At 38.4% G+C, this 19,151-nt stretch overlaps 1 protein-coding gene across 3 annotated transcripts in view; it reads right to left on the bottom strand.

Annotated features, from left to right (window-relative positions):
- The window catches only part of Pafah1b1 (platelet activating factor acetylhydrolase 1b regulatory subunit 1), a 48,265-nt gene that overhangs the window by 11,475 nt on the left and 17,639 nt on the right, over positions 1–19,151 (bottom strand). For 2 of the 3 annotated variants that reach the window (XM_041665834.1, XM_041665836.1), the window contains exons 2-6: positions 13,905–14,121; positions 5,380–5,464; positions 5,064–5,138; positions 3,924–4,130; positions 1,289–1,457 (exon numbers count right to left, since the gene is read on the bottom strand). In XM_041665834.1, the coding sequence (XP_041521768.1) occupies positions 1,289–1,457; positions 3,924–4,130; positions 5,064–5,138; positions 5,380–5,464; positions 13,905–13,936 (568 nt within the window). In that variant the 5' untranslated portion in view covers positions 13,937–14,121. Of the gene's footprint in view, positions 1–1,288; positions 1,458–3,923; positions 4,134–5,063; positions 5,139–5,379; positions 5,465–13,904; positions 14,122–19,151 lie in introns of those variants that run through there. The other variant, XM_041665837.1, reaches the window with a different exon arrangement.

Here is a 19,151-nt window from a genome sequence, read left to right as displayed (position 1 = left end):
AATTCTCCTCAGTCTTTAAATCTGGGATCAAAGGTGCCACCATGCCTAGCAAAACTCTTTTTTTAGAAACAGGATCTCATGTATGCCATGTTGACCTCAAATTTGCTATGTAGCCAAGAAAACCTTGAACTTTTGATCCTTCTGGTTCTACTTCTTGAGTAATGAAATTATACAGTTTTACTAGCAATCAGGATCAAACTAAGGGCTTTCTGCAAGCAAACTCTTTTGATAGCAGTAAGATACTGCCAACTTACAAAATTTTAGATAACGTATTTACAAAAGAATCTGCCAAGGCTCCTTCAGTAGAATTTATGAAATACATTTAACTGAGTGAAAAAAAACCACAAACTTCAATCATACACTCCATGTAATAAGCCTGTGTACTAAGTAACACCAGCTTATCTTTTTCTTTTGTTTGGCTTTCTTGAGACTAGTGTACCGTGCAGCTCAGTTGGGGTTTTGTAATGAAGGCCAGCCTGAAGCTAGTGGTCCTCCCACCTTGACCTCCGGTCTACTGGAACTATGTATAGGCACCAATACACCTGGCTTGTTCTTAAGTCACTAATAATATGTTCTTACATATATCTAAACAACCATGTTCTTTAAAGAAAACAGAGTCAAGGCAGGCGTCTTTAATCCCAGGACAAGGGAGGCAGACGCAGGTAGATCTCTGAATTCAAGGCAGCCTGGAATAGCCTGGGTTACACAGAGAAACCCTGCCTGGGGGTGGGGAGTATAACACAGAGCCAGTACTTGAGGTAGGTAGATACAGACAGATATCTGAGTTCAGGCCAGCCAAGGCTACAATGTGAGACTCTGTCCCTAAAACTCCAAAATGATAAAGGTTAGTATCTCCTATATATTCAGACAATTTAAGTATGACTCACTTCATCTTTATTATTCTATGACATAGATATTTTGAGATGAAATAATGTATGAACACTTAAAGGTACCACAGTTTTGGCTTCCAGCTTCCAAATTGGCTGTTCTCTCAAAAAACAAAAGAACCAACAACCTCAGTAAATTAACTGTCCTAACTGTCCTTTTCTGTTGGACTAATCTGACTTGTAGTTTTTATCCAAATATACTTATAAATACAAATTAGAATTTCACATAAAACTTAAACCCTCCTAAAAAGAAAATCTCTATTATCAAAGTTTATTCATTAAACTTGCCCATCAGCGCAAACAACTAGGAGTTAAGTGCAGGGTACCTATACACACGTAGCAAATTATTTCTTTTTTCAAGTGCCCTGCCAAAAATTAAAGCACCGTCCTCTACTCCTTACCATGCATGGTTTTAATGCATTCAAAGCCCTGAAAATCCCATAGTTTAATTGTCATGTCTGCAGAACAGGAAGCCAGAAGCTTGCCACTGTGGTCAAAGGAAATGTCCTGTACAGAGTCTGTGTGCCCCTTGAGAGTTCGTTCAAAATCTCCAGTCTCATAGTCCCACACCTGTCAAGTGAAGAGAAAAATGGTCAACACCAACCCATCACGTCCTCATTTTATATTTACACCCAGCAGCTTAGTCTGGCACCTTACTGGCTAATTAACAAATAACAAATAATAATCTGTTGGAAATATCAAATCTTCAAGTACAAACTGGTCTTTCTCAATAGAGAAATTGAGCGCCAATTATCCAAGTAGACCTTCAGTGTCACATATGCTAGGAATCCACCACCTAATTATGCTAATGAGAAGGTACAGAGAGTCAAAGCACACTAGTCTGAGAGTAAGCAGTAGAAATAAGTAAGGGAATTCAATTACAGGAAAGATGTGTTGGGACAATGATAGGCATTTGTACGTAGAACAGTGAACTGATTTAAGTTCTCAATTCAACTAGAGCAGTAGAATGTAGATATTTAAGGAACTAAGGAAAAATTTATAAACTACACAAACTACTGCTCAATCAAATGTTAATGATTAACAAAAACATTTCATGTGGAAAAGTCTCATTCTGAGAGGACATTTTTTTTTTCTAAAACAGAAATTGAGTTACCAAGAATCAATATTACAAAGAGGTATCACTCAATAACATACTAAATCTTTGTTCTGGTGGTCAAATTGTAGTTTGATTGAAATCAATTTTGTTTTGTTTTTCAATAGAGTTTTTCTGTGTAGCCCTGTAAACCAGGCTGGCCTCAAACTCACAAATTTCCACTCACCTCTGCCTCCCAAGAACTGGAATTAAAGGTGTGTGCACTACCACCGGCCAGATTCAGTTTTTAAATTTTAAAGATTTTTTTTAAAAAATCTGTCTGTTTTTTAAGTCCTGGCTGTTCTGGAACTCATTTTTTTCTTTTCTTTTGGTTCTTCCAGACAGGGTTTCTCAGTAGCTTTGGAGTCAATCCTAAAACTTGCTATAAATATAAATATTCAAAAAAAAAAAAAAAACTACTACCAATGATGTGGTTTTTCTTTCTGACTTTGCTTTTTTAAAGCACAGAGACTATGACTATTACAGCAGTCTCCCCTTATTCATGAGTGACACATTTCGAAGACTACAGGTGAACCTAAAAACAACAGGTAGCATCAATATATATATATATATATATATATATATATATATATATATACACACACACACTATGTATTTTTACTATACAGATGTATTTATGAATTTATATTACAAAGTTTTTGTTTTGCTTTTTTTTTTTGGTTTGTTTTTCGAGACAGGGTTTCTCTGTGTAGCTTTGGAGCCTGTCCTGGAACTCCTGTAGATCAGGCTGGCATCAAACTAACTGAGATCCACCTGCCTCTGCCTCCCAAGTGCTGGGATTAAAGGCATGCACCACCACTGCCTTTAATCCTTTAAGTAACATTTTAATATCAATAACCAGTTGAAAAATAATCATAATAATACAGTGTAATATGTAAATGTGCTCTCTCTCACAAAATATCCTACTATACTGATATTTTAGACTGTAGTTACCCCAGGTAATAAAACTTATGAAAAGCAAATAAAAGGAGGACTTAGTGATTTTATTATCACATCTGTTTCTTTTTTTGAAGATTTATTTCTCTACTATGTACACAATATTCTGTATCCATGTATGCCTACAGTCCAGAAGACAACAAATCTCATTACAGATGGTTGTGAGCCATCATGTGGTTGCTGGGAATTGAACTCAGGACCTCTGGAAGAGCAGGCAGTGCTTTTAACCACTGAGTCATTTCCCCAGTACCACAGAGATAAAGTGAGAGCTCCCTGTGTGAAATCTATTTTTTCTTTTCTTTTTTGTTTGTTTATTTATTTATGATTTCTGTCTCTTCCCTGCCACCGCCTCCCATATCCCTCCCCCTCCCCCAATCAACTCCCCCTCTCTCATCAGCCTGCAGAGCAGACCGGGTTCCCTACCCTGTGGGGAGTCCAAGGACCTCCCACCTCCTTCCAGGTCTAGTAAGGTGAACATCCAAACAGCCTAGGCTCCCACAAAGCCAGTACATGCAGTAGGATAAAAACCCAGTGCCATTGTTCTTGACTTCTCAGCAGTCCTCATTGTCTGCTGTGTTCAGTGAGTCCGGTTTTATCCCATGCTTTTTCAGACCCAGTCCAGCTGGCCTTGGTGAGTTCCTGAAAGCATTTCTTTCACCTAATTTACCTCAAGTCGGCCTTTAAGAAAAGGCTTGCCTTTAATCCCGGCATTGGGAGGCAGAGACCAGTAGACCTCTGTGAGTTCAAGGCCAGCCTGGTTGGTAAGAGCTAGTTCCAAGACAGGCACCAAAACAACACAGAGAAATCCTGTCTCAAAAAACAAAAATAAACAGAAACCCACAGAATTTCCCTTACCTGGGTGTGGTGACCCAAGGCTGCGACCAAGAGGCTGGAGGCTATCTGTGAGTTCAAGGCCAGTGTGATAGCCAAAACTGTTTCTCAAAACAAAACAAAAACCCATAAAGGAACAAACAAAAAGAACTTGCCTTAATTGTAGCATCTTCTGAAGCAGAGACCATAACACTGAACACAGGATGGAAAATAACTCGAGTGACTGGACTCCTATGACCACTCAACGCATATTTCTCGGGTGGACGGGGAATCCATTCTTTTGGGTCTCGTTTCTGACCAAGAGGACCACCCGACGTAAATTCTTCTTTTGCTTCATTTAGTTTTGATTCTAATTCCATAACCTTGGTGAGGGAACATGAAGTTAAATAAAGATGCAATCTATAACATATTTGAGTTTTATTTGCTTTTAGGTAGTTTCTCACTAGGAAGCTTAAGGTAACCCAGAACTTATAATTTTCCTTTCTCAGCTCCTAAGCGCTGGGGTTACTATGCCCAGCCTGAACTATTTCATTCAAAGACAGTTTTTATTTATATTTATTAACAGAGTAGATCAACGTATTTGCCTTGCTCCCTTTACACCTATCATTTTTAGTGTTTTTTCCCCTATACCAGTTTATTATTTATGTTTAAAGATAGTAATACTCGGGGGCTGAAGAGATGGCTCAGAGGTTAAGAGCATTGCCTGCTATTCATAAGGTCCTGAGTTCAATTCCCAGCAACCACATGGTGGCTCACAATGATCTGTAATGGGGTCTGGTGCCCTCTTCTGGCCTGCAGGCATACACACAGAATATTGCATACATAATAAATAAATATTTTTTAAAAAAAGATAGTAATACTCACAACAAAAGCTAACATTTACTGAACCAGGCACTGATAACTTGTCAATGACTTTAATATAGCTGGGCTTGTATTAGTCTAACTTTTAATGTGAAGAATATATATTTTAGAAATGGAATAGTATGTTACTTATCTTTCAGGCAACAAAACAAAACAAAACAGGTAAAAATGGTACATGTGAGACCACATGACCACATTTAGTACTCTTTTTCCAGGGCACAAATGATTTCTCATTCAATTTCTCAGTCAGGACAATGCGGATTCAACCAACAGCATTACTATAGGCTGTATGACCTTAAAACGAAAGTTTTCACGAAGCAAAGGGAATGTATGATACTCAGATATGAGTATCAAAAGATTAATAATTCATGGTAATGTTTTCAGAAAATCTGTAACAGCACACTGACCACAACAACTAAAGAAGATGTAGTTACCTTTTTTTGTAATCTAATAACAGATGTCCATTTCTTTTCCAAAAGACCAGCATACTTTTTATCTAATTCTTCATTCTAGGAGAAAAAACAAGATCTTTAAAAAAACAAATGGCTTAACCATGACAGCTAAGTCTAAACATTAAATATCTTATCATACAAAAAAGTAAGAAAATTAAGTTCAATGCTAAGTAGATCTTAAGAAAAAAGTGGCAAGAGTTGAATAGCTGAATTGACCTAACTACTGCAAACTTAAGTAAAACACACCCATTAACTATACTATGAATAATTAGAAGACTGTTCAAAAGGTCAAGCATACCATATCTAATTCAGCTTCCTTTTTAAAAACAGAATATGCCTCTTCATAGCCATTTGAACGAAGATAATCTGCTATAGCTCGATTTCTGAAAGAAAATAAATTCAAATGAGTCCTAAAAACACTTCGCTTCTATTTGAGGAAATACACTTATAAAATCTTGGGGGTTTTATTGTTGTTTGTTTCTTGAGACAGGGTTTCCCTGATAGCCTTGGCTGTCTTCATTATGTAGACCAGGCCAGCCTCAAACTCACAAAGATCCACCTGCCTCTGCCTCTCTCAAGTGCTGGGATTAAAGGCTTGTGCCACGACCACCTGGCTCATTAAAAATAATACTTCCTTCTAAATTATACACATCTTTCTGGGGGGAAAATGGATCATCTCCAAAGGTTCTGAATCATTAGCCACGGTCACAATTAATCTGTATTATTTTTGGACATTTCTGTTTTTGCCCCCCCACCCCCCAGATGCTAGGGACTGAACTCAGGACACTGTGCATACCAGGTAAGTACCTCTGAGCTACATTCCCAGACCTTGACATTTAATAAGTTTCTAACTTACTGCTTAGCTTATAAATTGTGGACATTCCACAGCTAAAGATATATTTCTATACCTAGCTATCAGTTGGCAAAAGTAACCCTCAGTTTTGCTACTGTTCACATTCACCTTCTCCTAATATTTGATATACAAAGCTCAAGCACTGGAGATTAGAACTCAGTTTCTCTGTGTATCTCTGGCTATCCTGACCTTGCTTTGTAGACCAGGCTGTCCTCATACTCAGAGATACACTTGTCTCTGCCTATCAAGTACTAGAATTAAAGGCATGTGCCACCATGCCTGGTTTAGAATGTTTTGATAAAAGTATAGTTAAGGATATGGAGAGATGGCTCAGTGGTTACAAGTGCTTTACTGTGCAAGCATGAGATTGTAGTTTATGTCCCCAGAACTCATGTATGAGACTGAATGTTCTGGGCAAGTCTATGGACCTAGCACTAAGGTGGGTGGAGGCAGGAGGCTCTCTAGGGCTTGCTGGCTTCCTAACTAACCAAAGTATTACAGCTCCAGGTTCAGAACAAGACCTTGCTGTTCAAACAAACAGAGTAAGAGGAGGACATGCAAAGTCTTTCTGTTTCCAGTAGACACTCATGCATACATTATAAACATACATCTCAGGCACAACACCACCCCCCCGAAAGTGTTGTAGTATTAGAAATAATTCTAAACCATTGCAATGGACTAAAACTTCACAAGCTACAGTCTACTGTCTTAGAGTGAGACTAATATAGAATTATAATTCAAAGGCAGAAAAGCTGAAATGGCTTAAAATGATGTCTTTTTATGCTTCTCTTTCATTCTGTCCTGACAGAATATAGGCAAGCATCCCTGCTCTCCTACTTCAGCATTTCTCAATTATTCTGAGCCTTTAGTTACAAAAATCAGAGAAAAGGTTAATTTAGAATTCTTCTTTAAGACTTTAAACTAACACATATAATTAAAAAGTTAATACCAGCTGGGTGGTGCAAGCCTTTAATCCCAGCACTCAGGAGGCAGAAGCAGGTAGATCTCTGTGAGTCTGAAGTCAGCCTGGTCTACAAAAGTACCCCCCTTCCCAAGTCACTACCATGGGCTTAAGCAAAAATTAAATATACACATATAGTAATAGTATCATTACATCTTGTACCCCATTTTATGTATTCTTTTCTTTTGAAATTGGGTCTTAAAGCCAGGTGGTGATGGTGCACTCAGGAAGGAGAGGCAAGCAGATCTCTGTGAGTTCAAGGCCAGACTTGTCTACAAGAGCTAGTTCCAGGACAGGCACCAAAGCTACACAGAGAAACCCTGTCTCAAAAAACCAAAAAAGAAAATGGGTCTTTGTCTTGGCTTGAATTTACAGAGGTATGTATGCCTGTCTCTGCGGGCTGAATTAAAGACTTGTGCAACTATGCCTGGGCCTCCCTATTTTTATAAAACAGGGTTTTGTGGGGGCTGGAGAGATGGCTCAGCGGTTAAGAAGAACACTGCCTGCTCTTTCCAGAAGTCCTGAGTTCAAATTCCCAGCAACCACATGATGCCTCACAACCATCTCTAATAAGATCTGGTACCCTCTTCTGGCCTGCAGGCATACAAGCAGACAAAACACTATACATAATAAATAAATCTTTTAAAAAACAAAACAAAAAAACCAACCAAAAAAAAATCAAAAACAAACAAACAAAAAACTGGGTTTTGTGTATACCAGGCTGGCCAGGAACTACCTAAGTGGGACGACCCTGAATTTTTGACTCGGTCACCTGGCCAAATTCAAGGCACTGGAAATCAAATCCAAGGATTCACGCACACTATATCCCCAGCCCTCCCCAAGAGATTCATATCTGCCATTGACCTCCAATATTTCATCACAGGCAACCACTGCTGTATTTTATATGTTCTTCTAGAGATAATCTACCTAAAACCTATGCCTCTTTTTTTTTTTTTTAAGACAAGGTTAAACCACATTGTCCTAGCTGACCTGGAACCACTTGATGAAATTCCATAACCTTGAGAGACAACATGAAGACAAATTAAAATGCAATCAATGAAATAAGCTGGTAGTTTTTTTTTCCTTTGAAGTAGGATCTCACTATGAAGCTTAGTGTAGCCCAAAACATGATACTGTCTCAACAAGAGCTAGGGTTATTATGCTGAGACTGAACTATTTGACTCAAAGACAATTTCCATACATGTATTAACAGAGAAGATGAAAAAACTTATTTCATTTTATTTTTTACTATCATCTGTCTATGTGGGGTGAGGACATGGTGGGGGTCAGATCAGGTGGGTGAAAATCAAAAGAACTTTTGGGAGTTGATTCTCTATCAGTTCAGGGGGATCTGAACTGTCAACACTGTGGTGCAACTGGCACTGAGTCACTGAGCCATCACTCTAATTAAATATTTTCTTAAATATGTTACAGCTTTCCGCTGAGTCTTAGAGAAGGGGAAGCACAGGTGTGACAAGTTTCTGGCCTGTTTATTATATTCTAGTCCAACGTAATAGGCCCTAAGAATTATGATAAAAGGGTTATAAGGTCATTCCTTCATGTCATACAATATTTAATTCAAAAAAGCAGTTCATAATTCAACTACTATTGAATGTTAAGGTGAATACAAGTCACAGAGAGGTTACTATGAAGGGCAAATGAACCTTCACTTTCACTATGGAACAAACAGTTACATTTACCAGAGACCTGGGAGCAGTGCAATATTCCTTTCCACTATGTGAATATGTCACTGTGATTGGTCTAATAAAAAGCTTATTGCCTCGTAGTTTGTAGGCCCATATTTCTACATGGTGTGACAGCCAAGTTCTTGGGCCATGGCTAGTATCCGGAGCAGTCAAGTAACTTTCCAGACAGGCTGTCGCTAACCTAACAAAAGGTCAAGATGTTTTGCTCCTTTTTTTTTGTAATTTGGAGGATACCTGATAGAGATGCCGATTCAAGCCTTCATGCTAGCTAGCATAGAGAGCAGATAGGTAGATGTGGACGTGACTAAAAGCCATTCACCTGGTTACCTAAGAGACAGAATGCTAATGTATTTACCCCTCAGTTTATGTTTTGATATATAAGGCTTTTTGAAGAATAAAGCAAGAGGAATTGTTCAGCATGTGAACTCAGGATATCATGAGGGACCATGGAGAATCACCCTCCCGATAAAGCCATGTGAGTTGTGTCTTTATTCCCGCGCGTCCATGCCGGTCCAGAGAAAGATAGTTTACGTTGGGGTATGGTCCAGAGAGAAATAATTTATGGTCCGGGCTAGCACTGGACCCCAACAGTAGTTAGGCAGGAAGTATAGGTGAGACAACCAAACTAAGGATGCTGGGATGAAGAAGGACAGAACCAGAGGAGTCACCAGGAAACAGAGAGAGCAACACATGCTGGAGTCAAGTAAAGCCATAAGCCATGTGGCAATACATATATTAATAGAAATGGGTTAATTTAAGTCGTAAGAGCTAGTTAGTAATAAGCCTCAGCTATTGGCCAAGCATTTATAATATTAAGCATGTATCAGCTATTTGGGAACTGGTGGGAGAGACAGAAACTTCTGCCTATATCAGGGACTTTAAAGATTCTGACACTGAATCCAGCTTCCACCTCCTAACTGCAGTAACATTCACTAAGTATATGTCATCTTGAAATTCTTTTAAATAGTCAATCAAAAAACATGATCCATTCTTATATCTCAATTATCATCACCTAATATGATGGTCAATTTTCACCATCAACTGAAAAGAATTTAGAATCACCACAGAAGCACACCTTTTGGGTGTATTTTTGTTTTTGGAAAGGTTTAAACAAACAGCAAAGAACTACTATAAATGTAGGTGGCCACACCTCATGTGCTAGTGTCTTTGACTAAGCAGCAGCTGCCATTCGCACCTCTCTGCTCTGTGGCTGCAGATACAATGTGACTACTCACTATCCCACCTTCCCAGATGCATTATGCCTCAGATTGTGAGTTAAATCCTTCCTTATACTGTTTTTAACAGGAATTTTGTCACAGCAACAAGTTAACTAATATATAGTTACTTAATTCTTTTATCAACAATTACTAAAACCTGGTATGACTTTAGTATGATCCCAGCACTCTTTTGAGTTATAGGAACCTGGCCTCCCAAGAGACTCTACTCCAACAAAACAAAGGTTTAAATTTAAATCATAAAAATCAGTATGTTTGACACAATCAGAACTTTCAGTAAAGTGGTTTTTGTTTACTAGTTTCAGAAAAATCTAGTACTAAAAACAGCCATTGAAGACAGGAATTACCTATAATCACTAATATTTAAAACTGTCCTCAAAACAATCATACAAATAATGAAAATGTTAGAACATAAGGGAATATAGATCGGTGGTAGAATATGTGTTTAATATGCACAAACGCTCTGGGTTCAACCCCTATCACTTAAAGGAGGCACACATCCATAAATCTCAGTGCTTAGGAGGGTGAGGCAAGAAAGAGGCTTTCAAGTTCCAAGCCGCCTGGAAGTGGATACAAGAATGTTTCTGAACTACCTTAAACAAACAAACAACCCCAAAAAACAAAGAGGCTGGAGGATTGGTAAAGTGCTTATAACGCAAGTATAAGGACCTGAGTTCAGCAAGGATGTAAAAAGTTGGGAGTGGCCAAGCATGCCTGAAGACATACAATAGCTAGTTCCAGGATAGGCTCCAAAGCTACAGAGAAACCCTGTCTCAAAAAAAACAAAAACAAGAACAAAAAATCCAAACAAAAGCAAAACAGTTAGTAGCTAGTAGTTAGTCAAATTTATAGGAACATTAGGTATGTTGTCAAGGTTAAACAGATATAGACAGGTAGACAGTCTTCGAACACTTCAATGACAAACAGAATATGGCATTTAATATGTTTAATAACCTAAAGCTTTTCAATAACAGTAAGATATATCTGCTCCTGACACCACCCATAATGTATTTCAAAAGAAGATGATGGGCATTAAAGAACCTCTGTACAGAGCTTGCTTTATTTATGGCAAAAGTTAGTAATCTCGGCAAAGAAACTGCCCTTGCCTCAATTGCTGACAGTGTACTGTCCAAACTGGACTAACAGGATGTAAAAAAGGCATCTGCCAAACTTTGCCAACCCAAGGTAGGACAGTCCTTCAAAATTCCTTGCTTTTCAGAAATGTCTGTCAGATATACTAGGTCTGCAAGCCAAAGTTGGATGCCCCAACATTACAGGAACTTTGAGTGACTGTCCAGGCAGTCAGTTCCCCCTGTCTTCAAGGGAGTGTTAAAGACTGAACAATTAAAGTTTTCCTTAGCTATGATAAAACTTAATTAGGTATAAAACTTTTGAACTCACAATGATTAGATAAATAATAGAATATTTTCTCTAAATTTACCAAATACAAATGGACTAGATATTTTTGTTGTATATAAACTTACTATGTTAAAGTTAAAGCTTCCTTTTTTATTTAGAGAAAAAAGGGAGATATGCTGTGGAATAATCCTTCTGTACACTGTGAAGATGTGTTCTCACTGTTAACGAAAAGCTGATTGGCCAAGAACAATGCAGGATTTTCAGGGCAGAGAAAATGCTGGGAAGAAGGGCAGTCTCAGGAGTCACAAGCAGATGCAAAAGAAACATGCTGTGTTAAAAGAAACTCGGTCCAGCCACATAGCAGAGGGTAGATAAGAAATATGGGTTAAGGGGGTTGGAGAGATGGCTCAGTGGTTAAAAGCACTGATCATTCTTCCAGAGGTCCTGAGTTCAATTCCCAGCAACCACATGGTGGCTCACAACCACCTGTAATAAAATCTGGTGCCAACTTCTGGCCTGCAGGGACACATACAGGCAGAACATTGCATACATAATGAATCCTTAAAAAAAATGGGTTAATTTAAAACGTAAGAGTTAGTTAGTAAGAAGTCTGAGCTATCAACCAAGAATTTACAATTAATATTAAGTCTCTGTGTCAGTTATTTGGGAACTGGAGGGTGGGAAAGAAAAGTCTGCCTACAATCTCCCAGTGGCTCTATCATTGAAGAAAATGATACTCCCTCTTCCAATAATCAAGAGCTTATCAAGAAGAGGCAAGGGGACACATGGTGGTGGTGCACCCTTTAATTCTAACACTCAGGAGGCATAGGCAGTCAAATCTCTATAGGTCTCAGGCCAGCCTGGTATACAGAGTGAATTCCAAGACAGCTAGAGCTGTTACAAAGAGAAACCCTACCTTGAAATAAATAAATAAATTTAAAAAGGAAAAAAGAGAAGTGTTATTTTTGTTCATGCACTGGAAATTAAGTCTTCCAAAGAAAAGATTCTAAAAATCCAAAGAAGTCAGGGCACAGTACCATGACTATAAACTCAGCTCTCAGGAGGTTACAGCAAGAGGATCATAGTACCTTTGAGGCCAGCCTGGTTCAACCCAGAAAGTCCCAAGCCAGAGTAAGCTACAGTATCAGCCTCCCTCTCAGAAAAAAAACAAAAAAAGTCATAGGAATCCTAAAATAAATCTAGAACACAAAACTAAATATCTCCTTGGTATTCAACTACAAAAATTGAAATGCTGTAGATTATCACAAAATATGGAATTTTATGCCCTCATTAATGCATCTGCTTAAATGCAGTAGATACCTCATAAAATTAAATACTAAATTAACCACGAGACAATGAACAATAACTTGGAGTTCATTTCTATAACATGAATCCTAGGTAAAACAAAAATTAGCGAAGCTAGGGAGATATCTCAGTAGGTAAATTGTTTGCCATTCAACTATGAGGACCTGAGTTCAGATCCCCTACACTTAAAGAGCCGGATTTGGTGGGACCTGTTTATAAGCCCAGTGCTGGGGATTCCAGCCAGCCAGTCTTGTCAAATCAGCAAGGTCATTCAGTGAGAGAAACTAATAAATTTTCTTTTGTTTTTTAAGACTGTCTCACTGTGTAGTACTGGCTGCCCTGGAACTCACTCTGTAGACCATGTTAGGTCTCAAATTCAAAGACCCACATGTCTCTGCCTCTTAGATACTGGATTACAGACCTACACCAACATGCCTGGCATAATTAACTTCTTTTAATGACTTAGTCTTACTTTATGTGCACTGGTGTTTTGCCTAAAGGTATGTCTGGGTGAAAGTTTCAGATCCCCTGAAGTTGGAGTTACAGACAGTGCTGGGGCTGGAGAGATGGCTCAGAGGTTTAAGAGCACTGACTGCTCTTCCAGAGGTCCTGAGTTCTATTCTCAGCAACCACATGGTGGCCCACAACCATCTGTGATGAGATCTGGTGCCCTCTTCTGGCCCGCAGGCATACATGCAGACAGAACACTGTATACATAGTATATAAATAAATCTTTAAAAAAAAAAAAAAAAACAGCCAGTGCTTTTAACCACTGAGCCACCTCTTCAGTCCCCAACCTTTTTTTTTGTGAATTATAAGATCTACCTGCAGTAGCACTATTTTCCTATTGAGTATGTCTACGATACTTTAAAAAAAAAAAAAAATGAAACTTACCAACTAATATTCATCTTGCTTTAAACTCAAACATGACAAAGAATTAATTCCATGCTATGAGAAGGTCCAATTTTGAAGCCAAGACAAACTATCAACACTAATATAGCACACATTGGTAAAGACACTTAAGACTCCAAGACTACATTTTAATATTTTCTTTCCAACCCTGTCTCCTTTCCTCCATCCCTCCCCTTTGTGACAAGGTGTCAGCTAGCCCAAGGCTGGCCCTGAATTCCAAAGGAGCAGAGGATGACCTTACCTCTACACCATGTACCATTAATCATGATAGTTTATTCTTTTAAGAGGTTTCTTTTTTTTTTTTGGTTTTTCGAGACAGGGTTTCTCTGTGGCTTTGGAGCCTGTCCTGGAACTAGCTCTTGTAGACCAGGCTGGTCTCGAACTCACAGAGATCTGCCTGCCTCTGCCTCCCAAGTGCTGGGATTAAAGGTGTGCGCCACCACCGCCCGGCTTCTAAGAGGTTTCTAAAGAGCAGAAAACTGAAAAACTTACAGTTCATCTCGTTGTCTCTGGGACAGCACCATTTTGGCTGCAATATCAAACTTATTTGATATAGTGGTATGTCCCTCCAGAAAAATCGAAAGTTTTGTGATCCCTGGATTTCAATTAAATACGCCACTAAGTGGCAGCCACAGAGAGGAAAATGATTCTTTATCAAGTGAATCGAATCAGCAACCAGGAAATAGTCAACAAGTAACGTTCATTCCACCTAAAAAGAGAAAAAGGAAAAAATAAAATTATTTCCCTCATTTAAAATTTGTATTATTTCTAAATTATTATAGAACATCATATAATTATATTAATATGCATGTTAGATGATAGTCAACCTATAGTTTAAAGAAGAAAAAAAATCAGTCAATGCAAAAATAAATTCCTATCTTAAACAACAATAAACTATGATGTAGACCAGGCAGGCATCCTTTTGACTCTACAAGTGTGTTATAATTTCTGATCCAGGTATGTACCCCCAAACCCAGCTAAAATGATGTAAAATTGTACCTTTGTTGCCAATTTTGAGATAGGGTCTAATTAAGTAGCCCTTATTGGCTAAGACTTTTTGTAATCATCCTGTTTCAGTTTCTAGTGCTAGCTTTGTGACATGCACCACCATACCAGCAACACAGCATTGTTTTCGAGTTTAACATATTTACCTATTTAACTTCAATCATTAATATATAACTACTCTAGAAAACTCCAACTCTGCTTAAAAGTAAATTATTACTATTATTATTATTACTATTATTTTACAAGTCAGGAATTCACCATGTAGCCCTGATTGGCCTCAAACTCAGCAATCCTCATACAGAGGATGGAGCGTAAAACCAGCTCAGGTCTTTACAGCCTAGGGTCAAGAGGAAACACAGATATGTTTTTCAAAAAAATTACAGAACAGTGAATGGGCCTAAACAAAATATACAACAATGAGATAAACAGCTCAGTGGTTACTTTGCTGGCATGCCTAACAACCTAAACCCCTGGGAGCCACTAGGTGGAGAGAATCAATTTCTGCAAGTTTTCTTTTAAAAAAAAGATTAATTTATTTATTATGTATAGTGTTTTGCCTGCACATATGTCTGCAGGCCAGAAGAGGGCACCAGATCTCATTATAGATGGTTGTGAGCCACCATATGGTTGTTGGGAATTGAACTCAGGACCTTTGGGAGAACAGGTAGCGCTCTTAACTGCTGAGCCATCTCTCCAGCCCTCTGCAAGTTTTCTTATCTCCAAATCTGAGTATGCATAAGTCCTCAATCAATCAATTTAATTAAAAAATAAGATTAGATCTGGAGTTAAACCTAGCTTGCACAAGGTTACGGATTCAATAGCCAGAAGGGGAAAGAAGAGGGTAAGTATAGCATGTGTAGGTTGGGTGACAATAAGAATGGAGTGTCTGTATATGAGACAATTGTGAGTACAGAGTGCATCTATTTAACTGACTGAGTATATAAGTGAGTATCGAGTGTATGGGGTTTTGTGGAAGGCAGATTGACTGCAACTAAGGCTGAGAAAAAGCAATTAAGTCAGTAAAGGTATATCACAGAAATCAAAGAAGTACTTTTGAGGAGAGGTAATTTATAGCACCCAAAGTTATCAAATATGAAAGGATAAACTGTGCATTCAGAATGCAGTTCATTAATAACCTTGATGAGAAACATACCAGAAACGATATCAATTATTTTTTTTTTTTGAAACAGTAGGTATTATGTTACTGCCCAGGCTAGCCTGGAATTCAAGGGACTCCTCCTACCTCTGTCTACCAGGTACTGGATTACAAGAATGAATTACCATGCCTGGCTAGAAAACAATGTTTAAATGGGCAAAGAGATGGAGTAGAGATGATACCATAAAACAAAACTTTTACAGATAAATATAAGCATTTGTTTTCTCTGCCAGATCAGATATTTAAATGCTGATTTAAAAAAAAGACAGGATGTACAATTATACCTATGTAAGTGTTTTATATTAGTGTAAGTGAAAGAATATTGCAATAATCAATCTGATTAAGCCTCTGATTCCAATTATCAATTTGCAGTAAGATGAGGGCAGAGGACACATAAGAACAAAAGCAGCAAAATCTAAGATGTGAAAAGCCTTAGACAATGAAAGAAAAGAGACAGAAAAGGAACCTGTGGATGGTGAATCCAACAGGATTCATGCAGTTAAGACAAAAAATATTACCACGAGCTCAAGTCAAATCCTGGCTCAACTATACATTCAAAGCCATCTCAAATATAAATTAAATTAACTGGGCCATGTTAGAGCACACCTTTAATCCCAGCAGTTGGGAGGCAGATACAGGACTATCTCTGTTGAGTTCAAGGCCAGCCTGATCTACAAAGCTAGTTTCAGGATAGCCAGGACTGTTACAGAGAAATTCTGTCTTGAAAAAAACAAAGAAACCAAGTAAGTGACATTCGCTGGCTTTAATTTATGAACCATGTTTAGATCTAGACCCAAAGAAACTATAAAGATATGAGGAAACACTTGGAGAAATCTGAATACTGATCAGACAGCTCAATTACAAAATTCATTACATTATTCTCTTAGTTTTGTTTATAGTCATATATTTCCCATATAAAGTCTTTAGAAAGTAGAAGTTGGGGCTGGGGATGTAGCTCAGTGACAGATGACTTACTTAGTGCGCGCAAACACACATATTAAGTTCTTACCCACACATTAAGTTCTAATAAATATATCAGGAAGTGTAGAGGGAAAGGAAAGAAAGGGAATGAGATTTGGGTGCAATAAAAAATACTTTACCTTACAAATGATCAAGCTTTAGAATATAACTCCAAAACAAAGAACACATTACAATTTACTACCAATACATGTATGGGTATATTCCAATTACCTTCACACAGACTTGGGACAGATGTAGTACAGTTGGTAGAGTGCTTTCCTGAAGGCATGAAACCCCAGGAAAGTTCTATCCCAACATGGCATAAAGTGGTACAAACCTGTAATTCCAACATTAGATGGGTAGAAGAGGACATTAAGGTCATCTGTATGTACCTAACAGTTAAGTTCAAGGCCTATCTAAGATACATGAGTCCCCTTTTCCAAACAAGAAAATACCAAAAAAATCTGAAGAACATATTTAGATATAAATTATAGATTTCTGTTCTAAAATGGACCTAACAAAGGTTTGAATATAAAACAAGGTACAATTCAGAAATGGCTTTGTGATCTTCACATAAAAAGTTTAAAAACCGAGGCTAGAGAGATGGCTTAAATGTTAAGAACACTGGCTGTTCTTCCAGAGGACCCAGTTTCAATTTCCAGAACCCACATGGAAGCTCACAACTGTCTATGTAACTCCAGCTCCAGGGGATCCAATACCCTTATACACAGACATACATGTGGGCAAAACACTAACTAGCGCACATAAAAAAGTAAATGAATTATTTTAAAAAATATTTTTAAATAAACATTTAACCAAAACAGATTTTCTTTTTCTCTTTTTCCCCTCCTAACCCCACTCCCCTCAAACTAAGTAGTTCTGACTGTCCTGAAACTCATTGTAGATTAAGCTGGCCTCAAACTCACAAAAGATCTGCCTACCCCTCAGCCTTCCAAATATAGTGGAACTAAAGACTTGAGCCATCATGCCCACTTCATTTTTCAATATGCTACAAATCAGGTAAAATTTACCAAACAGTATTAGGAAAATAGGGCTCAAGAACATATCAGGAAAGAAGGCATGTAATAACCCTAACCAGTCAGATATGGTGGTATGTGCCTTTAATCCTAGCAGGTAAAAGTAGGCAGATCTCTGAGTTTGTGGCCTTGTCTACAGAGTTTTCCAGGACAGGTGGGCTACATAGAGAAGACTCAGTCTCAACAAAACCAAACAAATAATTCAGAAACAAGGGAGCCAATGAAATTGTTTGCTGAGTGGGAATGCTTGCCTCCAAACCTGACAGTCTAGGTTCAATCCTTCGGACCCACATGATAAAGATTGGCCTTCAAGACTGTCCTCTGACCTACACTTGAGCTAAAACAAACACACACACACACATACAGAGAGAGAAAGAGAGAGATTAAAAAGAAATTGTCAAGCCTGCTGAAAGAATATACTTTTTAATGAGTGATGCCTTAAGCCTATTATTATTTGGTAATTTTTATCTAGCATTGCACCAACCTAAGCTATCTTTGTTATTGCTTGTTAAGAGCAGGCATCAGAGAATTGTGGGCTTCTAAGTTAAAATGCTGACAATTTATTAAAAGCTTTCAATTATTTAATATTTTAAAAACGTAAGGATCAGCCTAGGTTGGTAAGGCACACCTTTAATCCCAGCACTCAAGAGGCAAGAAGGTAGATCTCTGTGACTTCAGGACCAGTCTGGTCTACAAAGAGAGGGCTGGCTACACAAAGTCAGGACTACAGAGAGAAAAATCCCTGTCTTGGGAGGAAAACAAAAAGTATAAGTTCTCATCTTAGTCACACACAGCAGTGATATTAAATCACTATTCATAGACGGGCGGTGGAGCGCACACCTTTACTCGCAGCACTCGGGAGGCAGAGGCATATGATCTCTGTGAGTTTGAAGCCAGCCTAGTCTACAAGAGCTAGTTCCAGGACAGTCTGGCTGTTACACAGAGAAACCCTATCTTGAAAACACCTTCCCCGCAAAATCAAATCACTATTCATTAAAAAAAAAAAAATTGAGGCCAGCCTGGGATATATGAAACCTTGCCAAAAAAAAAAAAAAAAAAAAGTCAGCAGGGTAGTGGTGGCACACACCTTTAATCCCAGCACTCGTGAGCAAAGCAGGCGGATCTCTGTGAGTTTGAGGACAGCCTGGTCTACAGAGTGGGTTCCAGTTCAGGCTCCAAAGCTTAACAGAGAAACCCTGTCTCAAAAAAAAAAAGTCAAAACTAACAAAATCCTCTGCTTTAAAATAGAAGAGAGCTGGGCTGTGGTGGCACACGTCTTTAATCCCAGCACTCAGGAGGCAGAGGCAGGCAGATCTCTGTGAATTCGAGGCCAGACTGGTCTATAAGAGCTAGTTCCAGGGCAAGCTCCAAAACTACAGAGAGGCCGGGCGGTGGTGGCACACACCTTTAATTCCAGCACTCAGGAGGCAGAGGCAGGCGGATCTCTGTGAGTTCGAGACCAGCCTGGTCTACAAGAGCTAGTTCCAGGACAGGCTCCAAAACCACAGACAAACCCTGTCTTGAAAAACCAAAAAAAAAAAAAAAAAAAACTACAGAGAAACCCTGTCTCGAAAAACCAAA

Source organism: Microtus oregoni, unplaced genomic scaffold, assembly GCF_018167655.1.
Source record: "Microtus oregoni isolate MIOR12 unplaced genomic scaffold, Mior012 000015F_ref0000493, whole genome shotgun sequence".
NCBI classification, from domain to species: Eukaryota; Metazoa; Chordata; class Mammalia; order Rodentia; family Cricetidae; genus Microtus; species Microtus oregoni.
Note: the sequence above shows the minus strand (reverse complement) of the source record. Positions and strands in the feature narration are given on the sequence as shown.